This window comes from Carcharhinus amblyrhynchos, chromosome 15 (genome assembly GCF_965287045.1).
Source record: "Carcharhinus amblyrhynchos chromosome 15, sCarAmb.v2.hapA, whole genome shotgun sequence".
Taxonomy (NCBI): Eukaryota; Metazoa; Chordata; class Chondrichthyes; order Carcharhiniformes; family Carcharhinidae; genus Carcharhinus; species Carcharhinus amblyrhynchos.
Genome location: NC_137338.1, coordinates 12,945,341 through 12,968,201, shown reverse-complemented (window position 1 = coordinate 12,968,201; position 22,861 = coordinate 12,945,341). Strand labels below are relative to the sequence as shown.

The window sequence follows — 22,861 nt, the reverse complement described above, 5'->3', positions numbered from 1 at the left end:
ACTTCTTAGAAAGAACAAGCCAGCTTAGAATCTCTACCGTGCAGAAGGGGCCATTCAAGTCTGCACACCTCTCTGACAGAGTATTTCACCCAGGCCCTCTCTCCACCCTGTAACCCCAGCATCTACCATGGTTAATCTATCCAACCTATATATCTTGGGACACTAAGGGGCAATTTAGCATGGCCAATCCACCTAACTTGCACATCTTTGGGCTGTGGGAGGAAACTGGAGCACCCGGATGAAACCCACACAGACACGGGGAGAATGTACAGAGTCCACATAGGCAGTGACCCAAGCCGGGAATCGAACCCGGATCCCTGACACTATGAGGCAGCAGTGCTAACCACTGTGCCATTGTGCTGCCCTGAAGTACATTTGTCAACTAGATGAATTTTTACAACAATGATGGTAATTTCGTGGTCACTATGACTAAGAATAGCTTTTCAGTTCCAGTTTTTTTTTAAAATATATTTATTTAATTCAAATCTAAATTCTGGGGAGGCAATGGCCTAGTAGTGTCATCGCTAGACTGTTAATCCAGGAACTCAGCTAATGCTCTGGGGACCCGGGTACGAATCCCGCCACAGCGGATGGTGAAATTTGAATTCAATAAAAAATTTGGAATTAAAAGTCTAATAATGACCATTGTCAATTGTTGGAGAAACCCATCTGGTTCACAAATTTCCTTTAGGGGAGGAAATCTGCTGTCCTTACCTGGTCTGGCCTACACGTGCCTCCAGAGCCACAGCAATGTGGTTGACTCTCAACTGCCCTTAGAAAAGGCCTAGTAAGCCACTCAGTTCAAGGGCAATTAGGAATGGGCAATAAATGCTGGCCAGCCAGTGACACTCGCATCCCATGAACAAATAAAAAAAGTTGACCACTGCCTTTTCACGGGCAACCAGAGAAGAGAAATAAGTTCCAGTCAGCCTGTGACACCCACATCTTTAAAATTAAAGAAAGTAAAGCGGCACTGATGTTTCACAGCGCCAGGGACCTGGCTTGGGTCACTGTCTGTGCAGAGTCTGCACATTCTCCCCCTGTCTGCATGGGTTTCCTCCAGGTGCTCTGGTTTCCCCCCACAGTCCAAAAGATGTGCTGGTTAGGTGCATTGACCATGCTAAATTCTCCTTCAGTGTATCCAAACAGGCACTGGAGTATGGCGGCTAGGGGATTTTCACAGTAACTTCATTGCAGTGTTAATGTAAGCCTGCCTTTATTAAACTTTAAACTTTTAAGAATTGGATAGGGAACATGCATTTTGCCTTAACCAGAGCTTGCCCAGACCCAAAGATACTGAGCGATAAAGCAAAGGATATCAAATTTATTTTTACATTCACTCGTGGGACATGGGTTTTACTGGCTGGCATTTCTTGCCTATCCCTAGTTACCCTTGGAGTGCAGTTGAGAGTCAACCACATTGCTGTGGCTCTGGAGTCACATGTAGGCCAGACCAGGTAAGGATGGCGGGTTTCCTTCCTTAAAGGGCATTAATGAACAATTTGGGTTTTTCCGACAATTGTCAATGGTGTCATAGTCATCAGTAGATCCTCAGTTCCAGATATTTTTTATTGAATTCAAAGTCTACCATCTGCTGTGGCAGGATTTGAATCTAGGTCCCCAGAACATTAGCTGAGTTTCGAGATTAATAGTCTCATGATAACACCACTAGGCCATCGCCTCCCCCCCCCGCCGCCTCCCCCTCTACAAATGTCCTTTGTGGTACAGTTACAGCTCTTTCACCCTGCACCCACTATTCTCCCAGCACCCAGGAAAGAATAACGCTTTCAGAAACTTAGTTTGAGGTAAACTATCCCAAGGTCAGAGCCAGTGGCGAGGCTAAATGTTTTTTGTTCAAAAAAAAAATGCAATCTGGTGATGGAAGCAGGATAAAAACATTTCAATCCCCTGGCATTGCGGAAAGTTATCAGCTAGAAAATCCTCCTGCTTTAGCTGCTCTGTAGATCAATCAGTGGTGAGGTCTGATGGTTCACAGCGGGGTGCCAGTATGCAGCCTTTTCACTCTGATTAGATTCCTCTTCAATCACTTTGATAAGATTCAATCAGATTGATACATGGGGCTCCGTTGCACCATCACTCATTGATTCGAGCAACATTCTCACTCCAATGAGTAGGCAAGGCGCGCACACACACACACACACACACACACACACACACACACACACACACACACACACACACACACACACACACACAATAAATCCGATTCCCAGTATGGAGCTCCCCCCATAGGAGAACATCAGGAACATTAGGATGACAGATCAGCCGCCTGGCATAATTGCATGTTTCTGTGGTACAGATGTTACCACCGGTGCCACGTGATTTGGAATGGGAATGGGGAGTGGGGGAGGGACAGGGTGTTGGGGGGTGGGGGGGGCGGGGGGGGGGGGGGGGGAGGTGGGAGGATTCTTCCAGTCAGCAGGGCCTTTTGGTTCCATCAAAGTTTACCCCCTCCAGGCAGCTTCCCTTGCAGTGGGATCACGCAAAACACGTAGACGGATGGTTTATGGGTGGCACGGTGACACAGTTCTTAGCACTGATGCCTCACGCTGCCAGGGAGCCGGGTTCAATCCTGGCCTTGGGTCACGGTCTGTGTGGAGTTTGCATGTTCTCCCCGTGTCTGCGTGGATTTCCTTTGAGTGCTCCTGTTTCCTCCCACAGTCCAAAGACGTGCGGGTTAGGTTGATTGGCCATGCTAAATTGACCCCAGTGGCAGGGGGATTAACAGGATAAGTATGCAGGGTTATGGGAATAGGGCCTAGGTGGGACTGTGATTGATGCTGACTTGATGGGCCGAATGGCTTTCTGCACTGTAGGGGTTCTATGATTCTATGATCGATGAGACTGGAAGGTACTGCCGGTGGCCAATGGTGAGGCCCCTCGGCCATGGTGGGGTGTGGAAAAATACTCCTGTGACGTGTACATAGAAACACAGAAACTAGAAGCAGGAGGAGGCCATCGGGCCCTGTGAGCTTGCTCTGTCATTCACTACGATCATGGTGCCTGGAATCATAGAATCCCCATGGTGCAGATGGAGGCCATTCGGCCCATCAAATCTGCACCAGTTCTCTGACACAACATCTTACCTAAGCGCTATCCCCATAACCACAGGTACTTACCCCACTAATCCCTTTAACCTACACATCTGAGGACACTAAGGGGTAATTTTGCACGGCCAAGCCACCTAACCTGCACATCCTTGAACTGAATCCTGAGAGTAAATTTAGCAAAAGGTGATGACATGTCTAATGACATCGCCAGTTTCACAAAACGTCAGCTGAGTACACAATTATCAGGGACAGAGTGGTCTCCTGGACTAGTTTTGGTCATCCTCGGATGTTGGGGGGGATCTGTCGAGGTTATTTTCTTCCCGCAACGTCCTGGGATTTTATGTGTGGTAAGCGGGAGATCGGAAACCAAAGGTGATCCAAACTGTTCAACCCTCTACCGTTGACCTTTTACCTGCTTCATCTGTGGTGATGGTGAGCTCGTTGCTGGCCTCGCTCTTCCCGATGCGATTTTTGGCGTACATGCGGATGTTATAGGTGGAAGATGGGTGTAGGTCGATGATTGTGGCCTGGTTTAACTGAGGAGAGACATCTTTTGTCCTTTGCACTGCATCCCAGGAATCTATAGGACACACAAAACATTCCTTTTTCACCAATATACAATTTATCAAGTTTTTTGACGTTTTTACAATGTTTTAATTTTATTCAATGAAACACTTAAGCTCAACAAATTGGATATCACTGTTAGCAAATGGAACATTTTGTCTGGTGTTTGATGTTCAGTCTTATCCTGATTTTAGGCAAACCTATCCAGCGGGATTCAGTTTGCAGGTTCATTTTTTACACGTGCTCAACTTCACCTTCCATTAAATATGTATCTGCCCCAAACCAATCCCAATCCAAATGGGGAGTCTCCCATCCAATGACTCCATCCACAATTCCTACTACCTCGGAAAAGCAGGCAGCATAAGGACCTCATGCACCCTGACATATTCACTTCCACCTTCTTCTGTCAGGAAAATGGTACAAAAGTCTGAGGTCCTGTACCAACCCACTCAAGAACGGCTTCTTCCCTGCTGTATCAGACTTTGAATGGACTTACCTTATATTAAGTTGATTTTTCTCAACACCCTCAATATGACTGTATTACTACATTCTGTATTCTCTTTTTCCTTCTCTATGAACAGTATGCTCTGTCTGTGTCGCGCGCAAGAAATAATACTTTTCACTGTCTACTAATACATGTGAAAATAATAAATCAAATCAAATCCTAGGTTAAAATCAGGGTTCACTTTTTTTGTCCAGGGCAAGAAAAACACAGAAGAGAACTCCCTCCAACACTACGCATGCCAATCTATTATCCCCCAACTTTGTGAGTTCGCTGTTCCCAGTGGCCTGAACAACATTGTTAATTTTGTTCCTATTGACTGTGTTGCAGACTCTTGCCCACTCCACACCCAATTTACACAGAAGCCTTGCAGTTGTTAAGAAGTCACTAGCACTGAATTTGAACTTGAGTCCCCAGTGGGTCAGGACAGAGACCGAACTTAACATTTGACCCAGTGTAGGTGAGTAATTTGTACGACTGTGGTAAAAGACCAAAGTTTCTTCTGAAAAATGATCCCCCTTTAACCGCCTTTGAATTTTTGATTTTGATCGTATGCCTGATCCAATGCGGCACGATGGGGGAATCTGAGGGCAGGACAAGCAGCAGGGAGGGTCTTCAACCAGTCGGATCGAAGGATCCTCACTGAGCCACTGCAAACCGGTTAGTAAACAAAACAAAATCTGTGAATTAAATTTAAATCATTGTACAGGGGACAAATTAAAGATTTGAGAAATGAGGGTGGGTTTAACTGAGAAATATTAGAGAAAAAAACAGAAAAGATCAAATTATTTTTAAAAAAATGTGCAACATTACTTTTTTCAAGAAGAATTGAGGCTCCACACTTGTAAAATTATTCATCCGGGCCAGAGAAGTTGTTCAGCAGTGCTTGTCACTTGTTAAAAATTCACCTGCTCCTAAATGCATCAGGCCTAAGATTTCCAACATTTTTTAGCATGAGGCTATTAATAATTGTTCTTAGTTCAGGGCAATCCAGTGCTCAGTCTATCAGAATTATAAAAGTGTACTCTGTCAAGGAGGAATTTAGTTTCTGGATTGCCACATCTAGCTGTGCAGGTACAAATGCCGTGGTTGAGATTCTCCAGCCTCCCAGCCATGTGGTTCCCGCCGGCTGAAGGTGGCACGTTGTTTGTAGCGGTGGAATTCTCTGGTCCTGCTGCTATCCGTGGAAATTCCCAATGCTGTTACCCCACACTGGTAGGGGTGTGCAGCTAGCGGAACCGGAAAATCCTGGTTGAATGGCCAGGGAATTCCGGCCCAGAAGCCGCCACCGGATTTATCCTTTTAAACATCGAACACTGTTCGTCTCAACGTTAAGGATGGGATTTTCCAGTACCGTTTGGCGACAGGTTTTCCCCTAGGGCAGGGGCGGCTCTCTATGAGCCGCCGGTGGGGTTTTCTGGTCCCACCAAAGTCAATGGCGATTTGCATGGCTCGCCCGTCCTGCCACTGGAAATCCCGCAGCTGGGGAGGTGTTTGACTTCGGCAGGAGCGGAAGAACCCGTCAGCGGGAAGGGCTGGAGAATTACGCCCTTAAATCTGCAGCCCAATACAAACCGGGAAACAAAGTAAGAATATTAAAAAGCCATCTGCCATTGAGAGTGTTCCAATTAACCAGCACATAGCACACTTCTGCACAAATTGCAGGAAGGATGTCATTTTATAATGACTTGTGATACCTGAATTGCTAAACATTGCTTCTGAAGGCAGCTAACACACGACGTCTGTTACATTAGCCCTTGGGTTTTATAATATTCATAAGGTTAATGTAACTGACACCAAGTATTTACAGCCTCAGGGCATTAACAGCCTAAAAAAAACCTGCTGAATAATCAATGACACCGTGTACTTTCAGAGGGAAAATTATACAAATACAGATCTGAGAGAATGAAATGGGACAACTAATGCTACATATTTGCCTCCCTCAGATCACAAAATACCACACTCTTAATGTACGCTGCTGTCAACTGGGAAGGTCTTCTTCAATTTGCATCTGAAAATTTGCATTATTTCTCATTCATTAACAGTTATTTCCTCTAATTAGCAGTCCAGCAGGGTACTGGGAATCAGCCTCTGTCTCCATGGCTGCCAACGTCGGTTGGGCCTACTCCTGCAGGTTCCCACATGTCTCACTCAACCCCCGCACATTTGGCGTCTTCCGCCAGATTTGTCCGAAAGGCTAAAGAGGCTCTCCAGGTAAGACTGGGACCAAAACTTCCTGAGGTGTAATGGTTTGATTTGATTTATTAATGTCACATGTACCGAGTGTAGGGTGTCGAAATTTGCTGATGACACCAAGATTGGGGGAACGGCAAATTGTGCAGAGAGTGTGGAGAGTCTGCAGAAGGATCTAGATAGGCTGGGAGAATGGGCCAGGAACTGGCAAATGGAATTTAATGTTGGCAAGTGTGAGGTGGTCCACTTTGGTAGGAAGAATGGTAGGAAGGACTATTACTTACGGGGCGAAAAACTGCAGCAGGCAACGGTGCAGAGAGACCTCGGGGTCCTTGTGCATGAGTCGCAAAAACCCAGCTTGCAGGTGCAGCAGGTGGTCAGGAAGGCGAATGGGATGCTGGCCTTCATAGCGAAGGGGATTGAATATAAAAGTAGGGAGGTCTTGCTGCAGCTGTATAGGGCATTGGTGAGGCTGCAGCTGGAGTACTGTGTGCAGTTTTGGGCGCCGCACCTGCGCAAAGATATTTTGGCCTTGGAGGGAGTGCAGAGGAGGTTTACTAGGCTGATACCGGAGTTGAGGGGGTTGAGCTATGAGGAGAGGCTGAATAAACTGGGCTTGTACTCGTTAGAGTTTAGAAGAATGAGGGGAGATCTCATTGAGACGTATAAGATGATGAATGGGATGGATAGGATAGAGGTGGAAAGACTCTTCCCGCTCAAAAAAGACAGTAGGACTAGGGGGCACAGCCTCAAGATAAAAGGGGGGCGGTTTAGAACGGAGTTGAGGAGGAACTTCTTCACTCAAAGGGTGGTGAATCTCTGGAATTCTCTGCCCATTGAAGTGGTGGAGCCTGCCTCGCTAAATATTTTTAAGATGTGGGTTGATGGGTTTTTGATAAGAGAGGGGATTAAGGGTTATGGGGAGAGGGCGGGAAAGTGGAACTGAGCAGCGACAGATCAGCCATGATCTTATTGAATGGCGGGGCAGGCTCGAAGGGCTAGATGGCTTACTCCTGCTCCTATTTCTTATGTTCTTATGTTCTTATACAGTGAAAAATATTGTTTCTTGTGCGTTATACGGACAAAGCATACTGTTCATAGAGAAGGAAACGAAAGAGTGCAGAATGTACTGTTACAGTCATAGCTAGGGTGCAGAGAAAGATAAACTTAATGCAAGGTAAGTCCATTCAAAAGTCTGACAGCAGCAGGGAAGGAGCTGTTCTTGAGTCGGTTGGTATGTGACCTCAGACTTTTATAGCATTTTCCTGATGTAAGAAGATGGAAGAGAGAATGCCCGGAGTGAATGAGGTCCTTAATTATGCTGGCTGCTTTATCAAGGCAGCGGGAAGTGTAGACAGAGTTTGCGTGATGGATTGGGCTACACTCACAACCTTTGTAGTTTCTTGCAGTCTTGGGCACAGCAGGAACCATACCAAGCTGTGATACAACCAGAAAGAATGCTTTCTATGGTGCATCTGTAAAAGATGGTGAGAGTCGTAGCTGACATGCCAAATTTCCTTAGTCTTCTGAGAAAGTAAAGACGTTGGTGGGCTCTCTTAACTATATTGTCGGCACTGGGGGACCAGAAAGGTAGTTGCTGATCTGGACACCTAATGTTGTATGGGTCAGAGGAACCTCTTTCCTCCCCACTCCTCCACTGTCCCACCACTACTTCCTGGAGTTAAAATTGGTCCTTTGGTTTCAGAACTCACCCGACTTGTTTTTGCACTCAATGTCGAAGCCAGTGATGGGACTGTTGCCATCAAAGCCCATGCTCCATCTCAAAGCAATGCTCCGAGCTCTCACCTCACGGATCTCAATCTCAGGAGGGTCTGGAGGTTCTGCAATGTGACAGACAAAGATGGTTAAAAAAAAAAGCAAAGAGCACTCATAATAAGGCCAGAATTCTCTGGTTTCACACACTCCACTAGCACTGCCAGCAAGAATGGAGAATTTGGCACTCGGCAAAATCTCCATTCGTCGCAACAGGACCAGCCGTGGGCGAAGTGGGAGAACTCTAACCTAACTGTTTGATAGCAAATTTGATTTGTTAGGTGGTATCTAAATGGTGATCCCCATGGATACTCTTCACCCTTTTCTGAGAAGTGAGCCTTTGCTGTTTAGCAAAGTGTTTATATCTCAAATGAGCAAAATACTGCAGGTACCAGAATCTGAAACAAGAACAGAGAATGCTGGGAAAACTCAACAAGTCTGGCAGCATCTGTAAGGAGAAAAAAGTAACAAGAGTTAATGTTTCGAGTCCACTTGGCCCCCTCATCAGAACTCACGAGGTGGCAAACAGATTCAAAATGTTAATTCTTTTTTTCCTCTCCTTGCAGATGCTGCCATACTTGTTGAGTTTTCCCAGCATTCTCTGTTTTTATGTCTCAACTGTAAGTCAATGAGAATATTTCTTTCATGTAAACTCTGAGAAGACAAACACCCACCATAACTCCATCTGTTCGACAAACATTCTAACCCCTTCCAGTTTGTTCAATGTCTCGACATTTTATTTGACCCTGAGATAAGCTGTCGACTTTATATCCTCACGATCCCAAAGTCAGCTGACTGCCAATTTTGTAATTCTACTTGTCTCCAGCCCCGGCCTAGCCCACCTGCTGTTGAAACCTTTGATACCTCAGACCCGACTACTCCAAATGCCACCCCATCATGCACCCTTCAGCACCTTATCCAGCCACCTCAGTTTGACCTCGCACCAAGGCTCATTCACCTCTCTCCTCACTAAGGTGCTACCAGACTGATTAGCTTCCAGTCTGGCATTGCCTTTCAAAATTCTTGTTTTTAAATCCCTCTTTGACCTTACTCCTCCCTATCTCTGTAATCTCTGCCAGCCCCACAACTAGTGAAATAGCTGCATTTTGTTCAGTTCTGGCCTTTTGATCCTTCCTATCCATAAAACCATAAGACATAGGAGCAGAATTAGGCCACTCGGCCCATCAAGTCTGCTCCACCATTCAATCTGGCTGATACTTTGATATATTCCCTCACACCCACCATTGGAAGCATTGCCTTTAGCCATCTAGACCCTGTGCATGGAAATTCTCTCCTCAAATCTTTCCAGTTCATCATTTCCTTCTCGCCTGCTTTAACCTGCTTTTTCAAACTCCCTCCTTAACCAAGATTTCATTCACATGTTCCAATATCTCCTTCGCTTGCTCAGCATCAAAATTTAACTACACAGTGACTCATTTTATAGAATCATAAACTGGTTACTGCACAGAAGAAGCCATTCAGGCCATTGAGTCCATGTCTGCTCTGCCAAGAACAGCCCAGCTAGTCCCTTCCCCTGCCTTTTCCCCATTGCCCTGCATGTCTTTTTCTCCTCAGATAATTATCCAGTACCTCATTGAAAGTAGCGATTGAACCTGTCTCCATCACACTCAGGATGTACATTCCAGATCCTAACTACTTACACATTAGGGAAAAAGTAAAGTCACCACATCCCTAGATGACCATAGGCTGCTCTCCCCTTCTGAGGGGGAGAGCTGTCTGGTGGTGATTTAACCTGAGGGTCACCACCTCACTGGCAAGGGGCAAGGTTGAGAACCTGGGGGGCAGGGGGGTGGGGGGGGGGGAGCATGTGGAAACCTTGATGAATAACCTTAGCCAGTCTCGGAATTGAACCTGTGATGTTGGCAATGCTCTGCATCACTAACCAGCCATCCAACCAACGGAGCTAACCAACATTTTTGAAAGCTGGAATTTTCGCATTGATCCTGATGAATGCAAGATGAAAAGCTGTGACAAGCATGTCTGTTATCTCAATATTTGAAGGCTGTAGCAGGCCCTTCCAGTATCTCTACTCCCAATTCCTTTAGCAACCTGCAATGCAGGTGACTTAACCACCCCAAGCATAGCCAGCCTTTCCAGTACATCCTGCCTGTTTATTTACAGTCTGTCCATTACCCATACCACCCACACTTCTACAACCATTTTGCCTGCTTTTTCTTCCCGAATAAACACTAAATTGTAACACTCATTAAATATCCTTGGCTTTCCCTATCCCTCCTAAACCTGTTGGACTTTAACCTGGTATTGTGAGACTTCTTACTGTGTTTACCCCAGTCCAACGCCGGCATCTCCACATCATGACCTCCTTTGTCCCCAGTAAAGCCCATCCTATCCAGACCCTAATCTCTGCCTTAAACCTCCCAAAATCTTCTTCCTTCATCAAGATGGTCCTTAACACCCACTTCTTCGATCAAGTTATCCAGCAGGATGACCCCAGGGGCTGAATTTCACCCCAGTGACAAACCTGCAGGATCTGTATGCTGGGTCATTGTGAAGGATTGGGTCATGGGGAGTCTGATGTTCAGAGAGAGCACCTACCCTCAGCTCAACACCCTACCCGCCCCCCCGTACCGCCGCTCCACCCTATATAATTCCAGCGGCAATCTGCCAAATGGCCATGAATTTCCCTTTTGCAAATGTCAATGTCCCTCTTGGTTTGAGCAGACTGATCTATTTTGTTGGTACTTTGGCACAGATTTGCAGGAGAAGCAGTTTAGAAAGCCATTGCAATCAAAGACAAACCTGGCAAAACTGGGAAGGATAACAGCAGCAGAATCACAAATAAAATAAACGTGCATGCTCCCCGGGAATTGTTCATCCCACGCTGCTGGGTGACAATTTGATAGAAATGTATTGCCTGTCCACCCGTTTTGTGCGTGTGATAAACACTAAATGGCAAAATTGACCTGAAACTTGCATTCATTGGCTTTTTAATGGAGTTAATAAGAACAAGGAAAAATACAGTACAGGAACAGACCCTTTGGCCCTCCAAGCCTGCGTTGATCATGATGCCCTAACTAAACTAAAAAACATTCTGCTCTGACTCGATCCTTATCCCTCTGTTTCCTCCCTATTCATGTACCCATCCAGATGGCTCTTAAACATTGCTAATGTGCCTGCTTCCATCACCCTGTCTGGCACATGTTTCAGGCACCCAACACTCTCAACCCAGAAACATCCCCCGCAAAGCTCCCTTAAACTTTCCCCCTCTCACCTTGAACCTGTGCCCCCTTGTAATTGACACTTGCACTCTGGGAAAAAGCCTTTGAGTATCCATCCTGTCTACACCTGTCATAATTTTGTAGACCGCTATCAGGTCTCCCCTCAGCCTCCACCTTTCCAGTAAAAACAAGCCTAGTTTATTCAACCCCTTCTCGTAGCCAACACCCTCGAGACCAGGCAACATCCTGGTGAACCTTTCTTTGCATTTGCTCCGAAGCTTCCACGTCCTTTTGATAATTGGCCCTTTGTCAGCAGGTGCACCCCTGACTCCCATGCGCAGCCGCCAATTTCGTTATTGCACGCGTGTGCGATGATGGTGGGATGCATGCCTGACATCATCACATGCATTTTCACACGTGTTTAGTACAGGTGGGCGCCTGGGGATCTGCTGTAAAATTCTGGCCCATATTCAACTTGCTGTTTATTTTCTAAATCTGGTTAGGCTCCTGTGAAGTGTCTCAGGACATTTTGCTATGTTTAGATAACGTTATAGGGAGGTAGGACTTTCCTTGCACTGCTATGCTGGGTAGTAGCACGTAGCACAATGTATAGAGGCTAGTGATTTTCAGAGCCAACTTTATAAAATGCTGAATAATAGCATGCACCAAAGTGTTTCAACTTACCTTGCACAGTCAGCTGGATCAACCCTCGGTCCTCTCCGTACGAATTAATAGCATGGCAAGAGAAAAACCCTGAATCCCCGCGCACTGTTGGGGTAATCTAAGGAGAGAAGGAATGGGTCAAACAGCAATGATTTAAAAGATACAGAATCTTCCGGAAATCTTTAATAAGAATGAGAGTCAGTAGTGAAAAGCGAAAAGCCAGGCTAATACTCTTCATCAGCAACTTCACCCCCACCGCTTCCTCAGTACAACATTTGCAGTTGGATATTCACTTTGTACCAGCTCTTCCCTTTTTTTCATTCATTCATGGGACATGGGCATTGCTGGCTGGCCTGTTTTTATTGCCCAGTCCTAGTTGTCCTTGGAGGGCAGTTGAGAGTCAACCACATTGCTGTGGCTCTGGAGTCACATGTTGACCAGACCAGGTAAGGATGGAAAATTTCCTTCCCTAAAGGAAATTAGTGAACCAGATGGGTTTTTCCAACAATGGTATCATCAATAGATTCTTAATTTCCAATAGTTTTTATTGAATTCAAATTCCACCATTGGCCATGGTAGGATTCGAACCCAGGTCTCCAGAACAGTTTCTGGATTAATAGTCCAGCAATAACATCACTAGGCCAACGCCTCCCCTTGGGCAATCCAAAACTACTCTCAGTGATCCCTGCCCTCTTCCCCCTTGGACTGGTCTCTTCCACTGCTTCAGTTTTCCTTTAAAAGATGATGTAGCTGCTCCCTAAAATGTTTCACACTTTGATGATCCTTCCCAAAGGAAGAATTCTCTTCAATCTTCTTGGTGACTAAGGGGTAATTTTCGTTGACCAATCAAACAAACTCAGACATCTTTGGACTGTGGGAGGAAACTGGAGCACCCGGAGGAAACCCACGCAGACATGGAAATAATGTGTAAAGTTCACACAGCCAGTCACCCGAGGCTGGAATTGAACCTGGGTCCCTGGTGCTGTGAGGCAACAGTGCTAACCACTGCGCCACCGTGCTGTCCGCAACTTGAGGAGGGGAACCTTGGCATTTCCAATTAGAACAATTAGTGATTGCATCATTTATGAGAAGGAAATGACAGGTCAGTGTTGATAATGATAAAATAAGGTTGTCAGGGGTGCCCCCCGAATTGGGAGTGACCACAACTGTTAGCAACGTAAAACTCTGTCTTTTCAATTTCTCCCCCAGCTCCCTGATGTTGCCTGCTGTCATCACAGCAAAGTTACTTGCTCCGTGGCATCATCAATTGGGCCAGTGGGCTGACGAATGGCGGATGGAGTTTAATTTAGATAAATGTGAGGTGATGCATTTTGGTAGATTGAACCAGGGCAGGATTTACTCAGTTATTGGGAGGGCGATGGGGTGAATTATAGAGCAAAGAGATCGAGGGGTACATGTTCATAACTCCTAGAAAATGGAGTCATAGATGGACAGAGTGATGAAGAAGGCATTCAGCATGCTTGGTTTCATTGGTCAGAACATTGAATACAGCAGTTGGGACATCTTGTTGAAGTTGTACAAGGCATTGGTAAGGTCACACTTCGAATACTGTGTACAGTTCTGGTCACGCTATTATAGAAAGGATATTTAGAAAAAGTGCAGAAAAGATTTACTCAGATGCTATTGGGACTTGATGGTTTGAGTTATAAGGAGAGGCTGGATAAACTGAGACTCTTTTCCCTGGAGTGTAGGAGACTTAGGGATAATCGTATAGAGGTCCATAAAATAATGGGGGGCATAGATCAGCTAGATAGTCAATATCTTTTCCAAAAAGATAGGGGAGTCTAAAACTAGAAGGCAGAGGTTTAAGATAAGAGGGGAGAGATATGAAAGAGTACAGATGGGCAATGTTTTCACAATGAAGGTGATGAGTGTCTGGAACAAGCTGCCAGAGGTAGTAGTAGAGGGGTACAATTTTGTCTTTTAAAAAACATTTGGACAGTTTCATTGGTAAGATGGGTATAGAGAGATATGGGTCAAATGTGGGCAATTGGGATTAGCTTAGAGATTTAAAAATGTCAGCATGGAAAAGTTTGATTTGATGTGATTTATTATTGTCACAAGCATTAATATACAGTGAAAAGCATTGTTTCTTGCACGCTATATAGCCAAAGCATACCGTTCATCGAGAAGGAAACAAGAGTGTGCAGAATGTAGTGTTACAGTCATATCTAAGGTGTAGAGAAAAACCTATTTTAGTGGAATTAGTGCAAGATAAGTCCATTCAAAAATCTGACAGCAGCAGGAAAGAAACTGTTCTTGAGTCGGTTGGTATGTGACCTCAGACTTTTGTAACTTTTTCTCGATGGAAGAAGGTGGAAGAGAGAATGTCCGGGGCATGTGGGGTCCTTAATTATGCTGGCTGCTTTGTCGAGGCAGCGAGAAGTGTAGACAGAGTCAATATGACTCCATGTGCAAAGAGAGAGCTCTGCCCTACTCAGGGAGATGGACTGAAAATTGCTGATGGAGATACAGCTGGGAGTCTGGGGTTGGGCCGAAGTACAGAACGAGAAATGGATTGAGTGAAGGGAGGTGGGGGACTACGCTGGAAGAGAGCGAATGAGGACTTTTCTTTCCTCTATCCTATCATGAGATGTGGGGCGTCCATTGGCAAGGCCAGCATTTGTTGCCCATCTCTAATTGCCCTTAAACTGAGTGGTTTGCTAGAGGGTGGTTTAGAGTCAACCACACTGCTGTGGATTTGGAATCAGAAGTAGGCCAGATTGAACAAGGATGGTAGATTGCCTTCTCTAATGGACATTGGTGAAGCAGATAGGGTCTTTACAACAGCGGCTGACAGTTTCAATGGGCAGGATTTTCTGGTCTTCCCGTTGGTGGGATGGGATCTTCTCGTTTTGCCAAAGGCAATGCCGCTCCCCCCTCTCTACCCCCCCTCACACATACAAGGCCCCTACTCCTGGAAAACACGCCATGGGGGTGGGTGGGGGAGGGGGGGTGTTCAAAATCTTACCCAAGGCTTCCATAGGGTAGTGAGATTGCAGTTAAAGCTCAGGGGAGAAGAGAAGAGTGAGTGAACAGGGATGAGGATGGATGGGGAGTTAAGAGAGGGGGTAGACACTAACATTGTATGGGGCAAAGGGTCAAGGAGAGACAGAGACAAATAGCTCTGCTCTTCCAGAGGATAGTGTCTCCATATTTGTTCTTTCTGAAGCCTATTAACGAGAGGATCTGCATCTCACCTCTATTTGTTCATCTTAGTTCCATAAGCTCCTTATGTTCTTCCTCAACCAGAAGCTTTTTATTCATTCATGGGATGTAGGCATCACAGGCCTTTAGTTATTGCTAATTTCTATTGACCTCAGTCTTGAAAGCTCGAACAATCCCATATGATTGTGGGGAAGGGGGTTGGGGCATCCGAATTTCAGATCTCAGCTATGCTTTAGTCAGGTCTGACTCTAATTTTAGGATTATATGCCTTGCATCTGGTGTTCCACAGCTCCACGCATAGAGATTCCACATCGTCCATGCTAATGTCCTTCCTTACTATGTAAGACGTCTCACAACAGCAGGTTAAAGTCCAGCAGGTGCTTAACCTGCATTGTGAGACTTCTTACTGTGTTTACCCCAGTCCAACGCTGGCACCTCCACATCATGGCTTGCTTACTATTGCATTAAACTCCTCTTTAACTAGCAACGCTATGCTAGCCCGCTTTCCTTTCCATCTATCTTTCCTGAAAGATATCTATCACCTTATTACAAATGTTCCTCCCATTGAGACACAGGGCATTCTGACTTTTTTTTTGGCATTTATTGCCCTGTTAGAATTATGATGTAATGTGGCCCTTTCTTGAGTTTTGTCTTTGGTTTCTTTGCCTTCCACTTTTCCCTGCACTGCCTCTTGTTTCTGTCCCCATAATCTCCCTTCCCGTTTTTGCCACCAAAGTGGATAACCTCACATGCGTCCACATTATATTGCATTTACCAAGCATTTGCCCACTCAGCCAGCCTGTCCAAATCACCCTGCAGCCTCTCAGCATCCTCCTCACAGCACACACTGCCATTCCTTTGTCCAAATCAGCTAATGTACATTGTGAATAGCTGGGGTCCCAGCACTGAACCTGTGGCTCACCACTAGTCACTGCCTGAAAGGACCTGTTTATTCCCACTCTCTGCTTCCTGTCTGCCAACCAGTTCTCCATCCATGTCAACACATTACCCCCCAATACCATCGCTTTCATTTTTCTCACTAGTCTTTTGTGTGGGACCTTATCAAAAGGGGTAAACCATTCAGCACTGAGATGAAGAAGAACGTCTTTACTCAGAGAGTTGTGATCCTGTGGAATTCTCTACCACAGAAAGTTGTTGGGGCCAGTTCATTAGATATATTCGAGAGGGAGCTGGACATGGCTAAAGGGATCAAGGAGTATGGAGAGAAAGTGAGAGTGAGATACTGAAAGAGCATGATCAACTATGATCATATTGAAAGGTGGTGCAGGCTTGAAGGGCCAAATGGCCTTCTCCTGTACCTATTTTCTATGTTTCTGATCCCTCCCCCACTCTTCCAATCTTTTACATTCCACACTAAGAATGCGAGCTCAAACTGTCCGCTGCGAGCAATACGTAGTGGCAGGACATTGTTGGGCCTAATGGCTTTTACACGGTTCTGAGAAAAATAATAAACCTTTTATTCTTTCCGTCGAAGCGAGGGAAAAATAATCTTGTGGCTCGCAATTCACATATCGTTCAGACTGCTCCTCATCCTGTAGCGAATCCATGAAGGGTTAATTAATCATTTAAACCGAGAGATTTAATTGCCTCGCCGGGGAAATTGATTTTCATTCCCTTTCTCCTCGCTGTGATTTGGAGAAAATCGTCCGAAGCTTCGATGTGAAAGTCTGAGGCACTTTCGGAATCAGTGATGACAGGGGTCAGGACAGGAGGTTGTTATGGTAACCGTGTCAAAAGAAAAATTCTACTTGCTGCCAGCGTGTTTGAAGTAGAAAAGGAAGATTAAAAAAAAAATCAGGAGGCTGACATGTCTGTGAAATGTTGAAGCTCAAGAGCAGGCAGAGGGGAACAAAGCAAGCAATTGGTTGAGAGATCAAAGGAGCGAATTGATTATTTTTTGGAATAATCAATAGTTTAACATTAAAGTAGATACCTGGTGCTGCCACTGATTTTTTTTTCCTTTCTCCTCTTCTCATTTGTGTAAGCTCTAACCTCTCTGGGACCGTGCCTATGAGACTGGACTGTGGTCTTCTCTGAAGTGTCTTTCTGATGTACTCATGATATAAGCAGGTGCGACACTTTGATTGGCCATTGAGCGCTTGCAGGCATTGGAGAATCGACAAAAAATGCCTTTTCATCTTTCTCTCTGGGCTTCTTGTCTGATGGTGCGGAGATACCCTGGGACTATGGTTCCATGGCGCCAGGCACAGTTTGGTACCTGGCCTGTGTGACTATTCGGTTTTTTAATTCATTCATGGGACACGGGTGCCACTGGTTGGCCAGCATTCATTGCCCATCCCTAGTTGCCCTGAAAAAGGTGGCAGTGAGCTGCCTTCTTGAAATACTGCAGTCTGTGTGCTGTGGGTTGACCCACAATGCCATTTGGGTGATTGATACAACAGGGGCAGCACGGGGGCACAGTGGTTAGCACTGCTGCCTCACAGCACCAGGGACCCAGGTTCGATCCTCGGCTCTGTGTGGAGTTTGCACACTCTCCCCGTGTCTGCATGGGTTTCCTCCGGGCGTTCCTGTTTCCTCCCACAGTCTGAAAGACGTGCTGGTTAGGTTGATTGGCCGTGCTAAATTAACCCTAGTTTCAGGGGGATTAGCAGGATAAATATATGGGGTTATGGAATTAGAGCCTGAGTGGGATTGTGATTGGTGCAGCCTGATGGGCCGAATGGCCTCCTTCTGTATTGTAGCGATTCTGTGAAGAGAGTAACTTGCGAGGCCATTTTAGATGGCTGTGGCACTGGAATCACATGTAGGCTAGACTGGGTAAGGATGGCAGATTTCCTTCTCTAAAGGATACTAATGAACCAGATGGATTTTGCTGGCAATTGACAATGGTTTCATGGTCATCAGTAGATTTTTAATTTCAGGTTTTTTGTTTATTGAATTCAAATTTTACCATCTGCCATGGCGGGATTCAATCTTGGGATCCCAGAACATTAGCTGAGTTTCTGGATTAATAATTTATCGATAATACCACTGAGCCATTGTCTCCCTTCATGCACGCATTTACAATTAAAACACAGGAATATCAGAGGATAGTCAGGTCCAATCCCCACCTAACTTGTACAATAACTTGTCCCCTTTGTGACCACCATAGGAAAATTGCATTTCTTCCCATGCACTATTTTTGTGTGCTGATATGGGTTTTGGAAGCCCTAAAAGAAACACACTTCCTTGCAGACATTGTGACCATTGGGGAAAGACAGCTCAATAGGTAGGGACATTCTGAAAGGCAAGTATAAATATTTTTACACCTTCTAATGTAAATGTTAGATGATTTGCTGCAATGCAGGTGAGTCTTTAATGCAGTGATGCACAATAGGGACCTTTCCTGCCAATGTCATTTGACCCTTACATTGACTATGATGATAGTATGCATGATAGTATGTTTTTCAATGGAGAAAGTGCATTAAAATTGTGAAGAAAAAATATCCTGAGAGTCTCTGCTGTCATATTCTCCATTGTGATTTAAATTGACTGATAGCTCTGGACTGTTATAAATTGTAAATTGAAAAAAAAAACTCAGCATCTCTGCAGAGAAAATGCTGGAAAATCTCAGCAGGTCTGTAAGGAGAGAAAAAAGCTGACATTTCAAGTCCAGATGACCCTTTGTCAAAGCTTTTCCAGCATTTTCTCTTTTGGTTTCAGATTCCAGCATGTGCAGTAATTTGCTTTTATCTGCATCTCTCATCTGCTTCCCTCCATTGATAGGGTCCCTGCTTTGAAATGGAAATAGAAGAGCATTCTGTTCCGTCACTTTCACAATATGTAGCTGGAAGCATTTATTCTGACAATTACAGCCATTATGAATGCCTGGGTAGATTTCAAATTCTACTAATGACTTCAGCTCAGCAGGTGGTCCAAGAAAATGCTTTTTAAGAAGTTGTAAAAACAGAACATGTCTTTCAATGTATTTCTTTTTGTTTGCTTATAAACCTAACAGTCACCTAAAGGATTACATTTTCTTTGCACACAAGCATTTTTTTATTCTTTACAGTATCAATGACACGGGGTTTGATTTCAGAGTTTTATTAGATTGTTCAAAGTTTAGTTTTTTTCCAATGATTTTACAATAGATCCCACTGCTATTTACTGACTCCAGAGGTCTATATCTTGTGGATATTGGGTGAGTAACTATGGAGGACATGGATATAGCGTGGTGGACTGCCCTTTTCCTAACTCACACCCATCACCCCTCTGCTTGTTGACCTACATTGGCTCTTGATTTGGTAATAACCCGGTTTTAAAATTCTAGTTTTATAATCCCTCCATGGTTTTGCTCCTCCCTATCCTCCTAAACTATTCCTGCCCTACTACTCATTGAGATCTTTCTACTTCTCCAATCCTGGCCTCTTGTGCATTCCTGTTTCTTAGCCCATCGCCATGGTCAACTGTGCTTTCAGCTAGGACTTAAACTCGAGAGTTAGAATCATAGACTCCCTACAGTGCAGAAGGAGGCCTTTCAGCCCATTGAGTCTGTGCCGACCACAGTCCCACCCAGGGCCTATTCCCATAACCCCACATATGCACCCTAGCCAATTCCTCTGACGCTAAGGGGCAATTTAGCATGGCCAATCCACCAAGCCCACACATGTTTGGACTGTGGGAAGAAACCGGAGCAACCGGAAGAAACTCACGTAGACATGGGGAGAATGTGCAAACTCCACACAGGCAGTGACCCAAGGCCGGAATTGAACTGGGGCCCCTGGCGCTGTGAAGCAGCAGTGCTAACCACTGCGCCACCGCAATGCCCATAGAATTCCTCTCCTGAAACATGTCTACCTCAACCCTTAACTCTCTCTCCTCCTTTAGATAAAAGGGGGGCGGTTTAGAACGGAGTTGAGGAGGAACTTCTTCACTCAAAGGGTGGTGAATCTCTGGAATTCTCTGCCCGTTGAAGTGGTGGAGGCTGCCTCGCTAAATACTTTTAAGACGCGGGTTGATGGGTTTTTGATAGGAGAGGGGATTAAGGGTTATGGGGAGAGGGCGGGAAAGTGGAACTGAGCAGCGACATATCAGCCATGATCTTATTGAATGGCGGGGCAGGCTCGAAGGGCTGGATGGCCTACTCCTGCTCCTATTTCTTATGTTCTTATGTTCTTATGTTTAGGATTCTCTTTAAAATCTGCTTCTGACCAAGATTTTGGTCAACTGTACATTATGTGACTCAGTGTAATATTTTCCTTGATAATGTCAGATGATTTGCAACATGAACGGCGCTACATCAATGCAAGTGGTTGCTGTTGTTGCTGAACACTCTTCCGTAACAACAATGTTCCTTTAAGATAACATCACGCTCATTCAAAGGCGCATTGCATTTGTTCTTTTAAAGGTTTCCCATTCAAAGATTGTAGTTAAAATATTTTGTGATAGATACGGGGAGGGTCACTCTCTGCACAATTGCCAAAGTAACTTTAAGCACCAGAATTGAAACAGCGTGGCCTTAATATTTTTCGAAGCCTCAATTTGCTGTTAGTAAGTGCCCATGATTTGTCTAATTTTCTTTCATCTGTCACTGTAACCGTGCAGAACGTTGCTTCTTACAGCCCAGGATCCTTGCAACAAAGAGCCCATCATAGGAAAGAGACAGCAATAATCGTCCAAGGAGACTTTTGGTTGACAGGGAATATTTGGTGAGGTAAGAAGGGATGCTTTCTGACAGAAGATGTGAGATGCTGACGGGCTCTGATGTGAGCACAGGCAATTTCGACTTGATCAACGCAGCGCTTAAGGGAAAAAAAAAATCCCTGTCATGTTTCTCCTGCATTTACAACTCACTGTTCTCAGCCTTCTTCATCAACACCCGCACTTCTGTAGCGCCTTTAACACAGTAAAGAAGACTCAAGATGTTTCGCAGCAGACAAGTCAGACAAAGGACACCCAGCCAGGTACAAAGACAGATGAACAGAAGCTTGATCAAAGATGGCGGGTTGTCAGGAGTGACTTTGAGGGGCAGAGAGATTTAGGAAGGGGAGTATAAGACGCTTAAAACCAACGAACGACACAGCTTCCAGTGTTGGAATGAAGGAAATTGGGGGTACACAGGAGACAGGAACTGGAGGAGCTGCACAGGGAACTTGGAGCGATTTGGAGCTGGAGGAGGGTCAAGAGGGCTGAACCTATAGAGGGATTTGTAAATGATGATCGGATTTTGAAAGACCAGTAACAGCAGTGTGTACTATCTACAAGATGCACTGCAGCAATGCACCAAAGATCCTTAGACAGCACCTTCCAAACCCACAACCATTTCCATCTCGAAGGACAAGGGCAGCAGATACATGGGAACATCACCACCTGCAAGTTTCCCTCCAAGCCACTCACCACTTTGGCTTGGAAATGTATCACCATTCCTTCGCAGTCACTGGGTCAAAATCCTGGAATTCATGCCCTAACGGCCTAAACCCACAGCACATGGACTGCAGCGATTCAAGAAGGCAGCTCACCACCACCTTCTCAAGGGCAACTAGGGGTGGGTAATAAATGCTGGCCAGCCAGTGACGCTTATGTCCCATGAATGACTTTTAAAAAACATGCTTGGCTTGGTTGTTCTGCCATTTTTTCTTTCAAAGCCTTTTTCCAATTATCTGATCTGTGCTCCTAGCTGAGAAATTGTGGAACCATTAGTGTAACGTGCCAGTTTTACCTAAATTTACCTTGTTGCAAAGGCTTGACAAACTGCATTGACAACCCAAGGTATTAGCAGAGGGTGGGCATCCACTGATATGTGACAACCTTGGTTCAGAGATGACCTTTCACCTCAGGGTGGCGTGGTGCCACAATGGTTCGCACTGCTGCCTCACAGCGCCAGGGACCTGGGTTCGATTCCTGGCTTGGATCACTGTCTGTGTGGAGTTTGTACGTTCTCCCTGTGTCTGTGTGGATGCTCCGGTTTCCTCCCACCCTCCAAAGATACGCAGATTAGGTGAATTGGCCATGCTAAATTTCCCCTCAGTGTACCCGAACAGCACTGGACTGTGGTAACTAAGGGATTTTCACAGTATCTTCGTCGCAATGTGAATGTAAGCATACTTGTGACTAATAAATAGACTTTACTTTTGCCTCAGATCAGAAGGTCATGACTGAATTGAAACACAGAGCAGAACCAGAGTAAAATCTTTGCAGGTGCTGTATACTAATCAGTTGGTCCTCCGCAAAACATCCACAACCCCACTCAACCCATTCAAACAAAGACATGTCATAAAATGAGTGAAGAAATCGGACAATAAAATGCTCGAACACTGCAGTTAGAATAAAACAAACCACATCTCCGTGTTCTACATGAGAACGAAACCGAAACCCATCTGGCACATCTTCTGCACGGTTGGTGAGTGTTCCCACTGACCTCACTAAAACTGAGAGCCTGAACACAGGTTCATTCAGGCTCCAAAGACTTGAGCACATAGTGACTGTTCAGTGCAGTACTGGTGGGCTGCTGCACTGTCAGAAGTATCATCGGGTGCCTAACCCCATTGGATATCACTGCAATGATATGGAAGTGAGACATGGAAGTAAGAGGCTGGCTCCTGGAATATAGTCTGGGATTTTACTGTCGCGCTGGTCCCAAAGTTCCACTCGAGGACCTTTCCATGGTCCGCCCCTCGCCCGCTCCTTGGCGAGTGGGATGGTAAAATTTCAGCCATAGAGTCTGTATTAGAATAATTATCCCCTAT

General features: G+C 45.3%; 1 protein-coding gene across 1 annotated transcript in view; it reads right to left on the bottom strand.

The window, feature by feature from the left end:
• LOC145353075 (cell adhesion molecule DSCAM) overlaps positions 1-22,861 on the bottom strand; it is a 556,699-nt gene that overhangs the window by 115,103 nt on the left and 418,735 nt on the right. Inside the window, exons 13-15 of the mRNA XM_080203419.1 lie at positions 11,988-12,084; positions 8,043-8,171; positions 3,484-3,651 (exon numbers count right to left, since the gene is read on the bottom strand). Coding sequence (XP_080059545.1) covers positions 3,484-3,651; positions 8,043-8,171; positions 11,988-12,084 — 394 coding nt within the window. The remainder of the gene's footprint in view (positions 1-3,483; positions 3,652-8,042; positions 8,172-11,987; positions 12,085-22,861) is intronic.